Source organism: Nuphar pumila, chromosome 3 (genome assembly GCF_984573655.1).
Source record: "Nuphar pumila chromosome 3, dmNupPumi1.hap1.1, whole genome shotgun sequence".
In the NCBI taxonomy this organism is placed as follows: Eukaryota; Viridiplantae; Streptophyta; class Magnoliopsida; order Nymphaeales; family Nymphaeaceae; genus Nuphar; species Nuphar pumila.
The window spans coordinates 15,236,634-15,245,157 of NC_143251.1; the positions used below are offsets into that span (position 1 = coordinate 15,236,634).

The window sequence follows — 8,524 nt, forward strand, 5'->3', positions numbered from 1 at the left end:
TATATGTGGATGATTTGATCTATGCTGACGAAGGATTATGAGATGACAAATCTGGAAATTATGAAATATTTTCTTAAAATCTAAGTCAAACAAAAAGATGGAAATTTTTTTCATTTCTCAAGAAAAATATCTTAAAGATTTGGTGAAAAGAATCAACATGACAAATTGCAAGAAAATGAGAATCCCAATGGCTGTAAACGAGAAGTTATAAAAAAATTATGGTGCCAAAAAGGTGGATGTGGCGATGCGTCTAGGCCTAGTTGAGTCATTGATCCACCTTACTAATACAATACTGGATATTGTAAATATTGCTAGTCTTGTATCAAGGTTCACGAGTGAACCAAATAAATTTCATCTTTCAATGGCAAAATAAATTTTGAAGTATTTGTAGGGTACAAAAAGTTTTGGAATCAAGTATGTTGCAGAGAACAACTTAAAATTGATTGGTTATACCGATAGTGATTGGATATGATCGATCGATGATAGAAACACACCTTAGGTTGTCTTTTGCCTAAAAACAAAAATGTTCTCTTGATCTTCAAAGAAGTTTCTTGTGCCTAAACAAAGCATATCATTGATGCAACAAGTGAAGTAGTATGGCTAAGAAGAATTCTTTTGAACTTGCAGCAAAAGCACAGAGAACCAATCATCATCAATTGCGACAACAAGTCTACCATAGCTATGGCAAATAATCTAGTCTTTCACAGTCAATCTAAACACATTGAGATTCGTCACAATTTCATCAAAGAATTGGCCGTGAAAGAAGAGATTTTGCTAGAGTTAGTACCAAACAATAAACAAATTACATATATGTTCAGCACCCCATTGCCTACAGATAACTTTAAAATTTTCAAATTCATTTTAGGAATTGCAAACTAAGGGGGTTGTTAAATCCGTAATTTGTAATAGGACCAGAATCCAAAACAATTTTCCTATTTTCATTTAAGTCGGCCACCCCATTTGCCAAAGAGAGAGAAGTCGGCAATTGGGGGCCCTCTTGTGTTTATCCGTATGCCAAAAATGGTGAGGTGTTGTTTAGTTCTCAATAGGGGTCCCTTGAATATTGTTCTCCGTACAAAAAATAGCATGGGATGTCCCTGTCTCCTCAGTCCATTGGGTCCTATATCAACCCCCAACCCCCTTGTAGAGTTTGTGTAAGTATGCCCACTTGAATTCCTTCTTCACATCTTTTTCTCTTTCTTCCCTTATTAGTGGTACCTAGTTCTGGTTTGGCACCTTACATGAATCATGCTAGTGTCAAGATTCCAACAGGTTATGCAAGGGTCCTCTTTAACTCGAACACAAGCTAGCTTAGAAGTCTTCAAACTAGACGGAAACACGGTCTCTCTCTCTCAAGTCAAAACCAATAGGATCTGGTTTTGACATGTCTATTTGATGCATGGCCATCACTTTTTTCTTTTATACTTTTTTAATGGATTCATATTCCACACACTTACAAAAGTTGGAAATGACTGTGGGCATTCAGACACTCTCCCCATTTCATGATTCTAATTCCTCACAAGTGCACAAAATCATGATCCAAAAACCTTCCGGTCCCTCACAAATATAGAATAGCCGTCCGTGGAGAGGCATAGTTCCCTTTCTTCTACGGTTACGATCTGTTCCACATGCGTATATGCTAATCACCATATATATATATATATGCTAATCATGCTTTCCATTCACCCAATTTCTGCAATTCGCAACTTGGTTTCTGTCATCCAGATCATCTTTGGAATAAATTCGCCACCATTTCTCCACTAGTAAATATTAACATCTGATTCTCCACCGCCCCCGCCCCCCATTGACTTCAATATCCAAAAAGCACAACTCCCACAATTTCTATTTTCACTGTTTAGAAAATCTCATGCATTTCCTTCTATTATTATTGTTATTGTTACCATTATTAATCCAAAAAACTGTTTTCTCGTCACATTCAATCAGGTCCGTCACAGTGCACCAAACCCCACTAGCACGTGTCTCCAGACTGGTTACACTGTCGCCAAACACTCACACCTCTCACCTTGCACGTGCGTTCTGACTGGGTGTGACCATTAAATTAGCTACTGGTTGCTGTTGCAGAACAGGGGGAATACTGCGAAAGAAAAAAAAAAAAAAGCAAAATTTCTGAAAATGTGTTTACTGAACATCAGGTCTGAGATGTCAATAAAGGTCAGAAATAAGAAAAATATTTTGCAGACCGCCTTGGAGAGAGAAAGAAAGTGGTAGAGAGAGAGAAAGAGAGCTTTGGTAGTGCGTCCTGTTTCACTTACGGTAAGCTTGTTTGTGAGAAACGGATATCGGCAGGGAGCCAGTACAATTAGATGGCTGGAATCAGAGCACGTATGAGTGTCTGGATGTCTCCCTCAAACCGGCTGCCGGTTGGCCACAGTACCGCCCCACCCTTTCGTCTCACAATAAATACACTCTGAGGCCACCGTGGTCCCGGCAGCCTCACATCCCATTTCCCGAAAATTACTATCTTGATTCCTAAAACCCAACACAATCCTCCAATGAGAAGAAGGATGAGCCTGTCAAATAGGCCCAATAAAACCCATTAAAAAATGTTAAAAGGGACACGTACAGATTTATTGATACTCTTTTGGAATACACCCAAGAGAAACCTCTCAAAAATTCTGTAAAATTTACAGAAATTACAGGAAATTTTATCTTTTAGAATACCCAACAAGAAATCATTAAAGCACCCATCTGAAAATTGAAAAAGAATTGGCCTATCGGTTTAACTGAGAGATAAAGGTCGTCGGGGAGAAGGGAAACCATCTAGTTTTTCGTTCCTTCTTTTCCATTTTTTTTTGTCAATTATTCTGTTTTTTGTCAATGATTAGTTTCAAACCATACACACAGAAATGAAGCCATCAAGACAGAAGAAATATAAACACGAAAGAAATTCAGAAACACAATGATATTATTCCTTTATATTCATGATCTGCTATGTATTTAAAACTTTTATATTCAGTAAGAAAATTATTAATCTTTATCTGAAACAATACCCACAATGGAAAGCATGGTTTTCTCTTCAATGTGCAGAAAGAAACTCCCAAAACAGAAGAAAGACAGCTTGGATCCGTTCAAGTTCCAAGCAGTTCAGGAAAAAAACAGATGCTTTGAGTTGTCAAGTTAATTCATAAACAGAACACTTTCTTGAGCTGCTGTTTTTCTAAATCCAGCATTTATAAGAATAAAAAAAGGGTATAAATTTAACCAGCCTTCAGCACCAGAGAAAACTTCATGAGGAAAAGAGGATAGAGAGAAAGGAAAGGCTTGGTGATCAGTCCAGATGTGGAACCCTCTGGTAAAAAAATCTGGAATTCTTCAACAATATATTGAACAAAAAAAGAGAAGCGTATTTCATGATCTACTGGGAGAGATTTTTTTTTTATATAGAGGATGAAATAGCAAATTCTTTAGCAGCTCAGTTTTTCGAAACAAAACTCAGAAAGCAATATAAAATTTTCTTTTCTGAAAATTATCAGTTACAGAAACAAAACGTCACTAATGAAAAAGGAATCACCATAAAAACAAGAACTTGACAAAAACACGCAAGGTGGTCAATTTAGAGATATTAACAAAAGCGTATGAAATGCCTAATTTCATCAAATCAACAGCTTTTGAAAAGCTCAGAGATTGAATGATAGAGAATAATATTTCATGATTGAACAACAAGAAAAAAGGCCTTCCTCAGAATTATTCTAACACATACCGAATAAAATCATGATGACAAAAACCAGCTAAAGAGCAACCAGAATATTGGCTTCCTTCCATCCATTCTTGAAACCCCATTGACAAAACAAAAAAAAAACTTCAAAAAGTCTAGCAGCACGAAACTCCCTCAATCAATAAAGCAAGGGGATAAAAGGTTGGGTGAAATCCCATCTCGTGATCCTTTTGAAGCCCAATTGAAATACAAAAGGGAACCAAACTCCAAAAAAAAAACAATAAAAGAGGAAATATAGGGATCAGGAGAAACTTTTTGAGTTGCGAAAATTACAGGTATTAACCACAAAAGGCCACATCTTTGGCACCCCTCCAATACATCTTAAAGAAAAAGCAGTAAAAAAGACACGTATTAAAGAGCAGTAAAGGGCACCCACCTTCACAAAAAACCTAGTTTCTGACGGTTAAAACCTCATGTTATAACTTATGACGCCCCTCACAACACTAGAAGAAAAGATATTTTAACGCATTAAACCCCTCGTTCACTAGTTTCACATGCCTAAGCGAAATATACTACTACAACTCTCTCTCTCCAAAGTAAACACTTTTGTGTAGGGAGCTCTTTTTACGACACTTGTAATCCAAAAGGGGGTGGGGGTGGGGGTGGGGGTGGGGGTGGGCAAGCTCCCCTAATATAAACCCCCTTGGGTCACCCTTTCTCTCTATAGGACCGCAATCTCCTCTTCCCTCTTCTTTGAATCCAAACCAAAAACGTTAAAAACAGAATGTGCAGGCCACCATCCCCTTCGCCTTCCACCTATCTTCTCTCCGACAAGCCCCACAACCACCACCTCCCCATCAAAGCCACGTCTACTCTCCACGACGTTGACGACGACCGCGCTCTCCACAGATGGCCTTCTCCCTCCGAGGTAAAAAGAAGGCCACTCCCTCCCTTCTTACCTAACCTCTCTATCTCACCACCAAAACAACCAACTCTCTCTCTCTCTCTCTCTCTCAAGTAGTACTATTACCACAATACACATTACACGCAGGCGCGCTTGCGGGTATACGCAAGTGCACGCTGACACGCACACTCTCACACCCGTGTCTAAAAATGAACGAACAGTTTGCTTTTGGTGGAAATTTAGACGATAAGTACAGCTGCAGATGAGTGGTGTCTGTCATGGTGATAGTGATGAAAGTAAGTGTGGTGTTGTTGCAGGTGGTGGAAGAGGTGAGGTGCATCAGCAGGATCTCGGGGCCGACGCTGCTAACGGGCCTGCTTCTCTACTCCCGGGCGATGATCTCCATGCTGTTCTTGGGCTACCTCGGGGAGCTGGAGCTGGCGGGCGGCTCGCTGGCCATCGGCTTCGCCAACATAACAGGGTACTCGGTGCTGTCTGGGCTGGCGATGGGGATGGAGCCCATCTGCGGCCAGGCCTTCGGCGCCCAGCAGTGCCAGCTCCTCGGCCTCACCCTGCAGCGCACTGTAATCGTCCTCCTCTCCTCGTCTCTTCCCATTTCGTTGCTCTGGCTCAACATGCACCGCCTCCTCCTCTGGTGTGGCCAGGACCCGGCCATCTCCGCCACTGCCTACACGTTCACCCTCTTCTCCCTCCCCGACCTCGTCTCCCTCTCGTTCCTCCACCCTCTCCGCATATACCTCCGCGCCCAGAACGTCACACTCCCGGTGACGCTCTGCTCCGCCCTCGCCATCGCCCTCCACATCCCGGCCAACTTCCTCCTCGTCGTCTACCTCAAGATGGGCGTCACCGGCGTCGCCGTCGCCTCCGCCTGGACTAATGTCAACATGGTGGTTTTCGTCCTTGCGTATGTCCATCTCTCCGGCGTGTACCGCCGGTCGTGGGTGGCGCCCGGCCGGCAATGCCTCCGGGGATGGGTGGGGCTCCTCCAACTCGCCGTGCCGACCTGCGTATCGGTCTGCCTTGAGTGGTGGTGGTACGAGCTCATGGTTGTGCTCTGCGGGCTGCTGGCCGACCCGAAGGCGACGGTGGCGTCGATGGGGATACTCATCCAGACGACCTCGCTCGTCTACGTCTTCCCCTCGGCGCTCAGCCTCGGGGTGTCGACCCGGGTGGGGAACGAGCTCGGGGCGAACCGGCCGGGGAGGGCGCGGATCTCCGGCGCCGTGTCGATGGGCGCCGCCGGCGCGCTGGGGCTGTGCGCCATGAGCTTTGCAGTGTCGATGAGGCACCGGTGGGGGCGGCTCTTCACGTCGGACCCGGAGATCCTGCGGCTGACAGCGGCGGCGATGCCCATTGTGGGGCTGTGCGAGCTCGGGAACTGCCCGCAGACCACCGGCTGCGGTGTGCTGCGCGGCACTGCCCGGCCCAGCGTCGGCGCCAACATCAACCTCGGTTCCTTCTACTTCGTAGGGATGCCGGTGGCTCTCCTGCTTGGGTTCGTCGGCGGCGTCGGATTCCGCGGCCTCTGGCTCGGCCTGCTCGCCGCTCAGGCCACCTGCGCCGCCGCCATGATGTGGGTGCTCCTCAGGACCGACTGGGTGCTGCAGGCAGAGAGAGCAAGGGAATTAACGACGGGCACCGGTTCTTCTTCTTCTCCTGCTTCTGGTGGGAACACTAGTAATAAAGACGGCGGCGGCGATGGCGGTGGTGGTGGTGGTGGGAGAGGTGGGGTGGTGGTGGTGGTGGTTGGCATGGATGAAGATGGTGGGTGTAGAGTGGGTGACTCTGACAAGGATGAATCTGAGCCGTTGATGAGCCGTGTTTGATGGGTAGAAGCACGTTCATTTCTTGTACCCTTTTCCTTATGCTCTTTCTTTCCTTCACTTTGTTGTAAATTACTATTGATTGACAACTGAAAGAGCTGATCTCATCTAATTGGAGATGTATTTTTATAATTTTATCTGCTTCAGATATTCTATATGAGTCACTAGAATATGAAAATTGAAAATATGAATTTTCATGAACTTTTTATTTTTTTCTCTTGAATCTAATCACACGGATGAAATCTACATGCATGGTTTCATGAGAACACGCTCTTGAACCATCCCATTTTGATGCATATATATGAGATTTTTTTAAGGCTTTAAAATCAATGGCTCATATTTTTCATAAATATTCAAGCATTCAAAAATCATATTTTTTCATCCAAAGTACACTATCCAATGATTAATTCTTAGCAAATTCATCATGCCAAGCACATCCACACTGTTGGATTTGCAAAAAAATGTTAGAAATGCCCTTATTTTCGGTTCTCATATTCTAGTGATTCTCTCTCTCTCTCTCTATATATATATATATATTAATAAAATAAAAAACTAAATGAATAGAAATTATTTTTTTCTTCAAAAATTTCTAATTTGTTTAGATCAAATATTACCGATGTGATGTACATGGTTTGTTTGTAGGAAACTTTTGTTTTGAATCATGTGATTATGATCAATTACCCACAATGTGTCAACATTTCATAACTCAAAAGATCATATTTTTAAACGAGAAAAGCACGATCCAAGGCTAGATCTTTAGAAAACAAACCATGTGGAACACATCTATATTTTTAAATTCAGTAGATATAACTTGCACTTATGATTTCATGCTGATTAGTTGCTGAAAAGGCAAGCTCAACCTATTTACCGGATATATATTTGCTATTGTTGAATATTTTTTATGCTCAATAAAGATGAATAAGTTTATTTTCTATAAACGTAATACTTGATTAATTTCCCCTGTATGTATATATATATATATATATATATATATATATATATATATATATATATATATATATATATATATATATATATAGAGAGAGAGAGAGAGAGAGAGAGAGAGAGAGAGAGAGAGAGAGAGAGAGAGAGAGGTTCAGTTATCCGGTTTTACGAAGAATCACTGTTTCTTTTTAAATTTTATTTTTTGTTTCCTTCCATCTTGGGCAACTCAAATAAATTTATTTCTATAAATGGTGAACATTATCAAATTCCCCTAATACATAGTATGTCAGGGTAGAGAGAGAGAGAGAGAGAGAGAGAGAGAGAGAGAGAGAGAGAGAGAGAGAGAGAGAGAGAGAGAGAGAGAGGTGTTCAGTTGTCTGTTTTATGAGGAATCACTGTTTTTTTATTTTATTTTTTGTTTATATCCATCTTGGCCACTCAAATAAATTTATTTCTGTAAATGGAAACCTTTATCGAATTCCCAATGAAGTTTTCCGGAGCGGGACATGATAAATGTTCGGTCCCTTTTTGCATATTTCCTCTTCTAATGTGAGTGGTTTCTTTTAGAGATCCAAATTGGCAAAGTTGCAACCAAACATGTTCGTAAATAAATTAGGCAGTTTGCTTACCAAATAGGTCGTGGTAATAGTAAAAACCAGACAAACAAATAGGAGCAGTTCACATAAATTTTCATCGTTACCAAAAATAGAAACTACCATTTGTACTCTTTCATCTGTTGACAAAAAGATTAAAAAGCTGAAGGGTAACAGGGGAATACCCTTCTTCCATTTACTTCCAAATTTTTGTGACTAGGATTCTGCTGCTCTGTAAAAAGCTGTTAATCTGGTCACTTGGGACTGAACTTTGCTTCTTTTTTGGTGCAGTATTGTAGAAGGAAAACAGTAAGCATATGGGAAGGAAGATGTGTAATAGGAGGGAGGGTTGTGAGGTTTAAAGGGTGCTGCTTCAACTGAAGAAGCAAATCATGCTATTATTGACTGTGTCGACTTCTGAGATGACAAATGTAGAGCAGTCACCTAAGAGTAGTACTTGTACTGCAGAGACACTTCCCTTTTCCACTCCTTTCTATGTCCACAGTGACCAAACCAAACAGAGCAGACAAACAAGGTCTTGTTTACTCTTACCTGAGTCATG

General features: G+C 41.9%; 1 protein-coding gene across 1 annotated transcript; it reads left to right on the forward strand.

Moving 5' to 3' along the window:
• The first annotated feature begins 4,413 nt into the window (after positions 1 to 4,413).
• LOC149842098 (protein DETOXIFICATION 48-like) lies at positions 4,414 to 6,472 on the forward strand. Its single transcript, XM_090001282.1, has 2 exons — positions 4,414 to 4,604; positions 4,898 to 6,472. Exons 1-2 carry the CDS (start codon positions 4,461 to 4,463, stop codon positions 6,425 to 6,427), a joined length of 1,674 nt encoding a protein of 557 aa, XP_089857408.1. The 5' UTR covers positions 4,414 to 4,460; the 3' UTR covers positions 6,428 to 6,472.
• Positions 6,473 to 8,524: the final 2,052 nt, after the last annotated feature.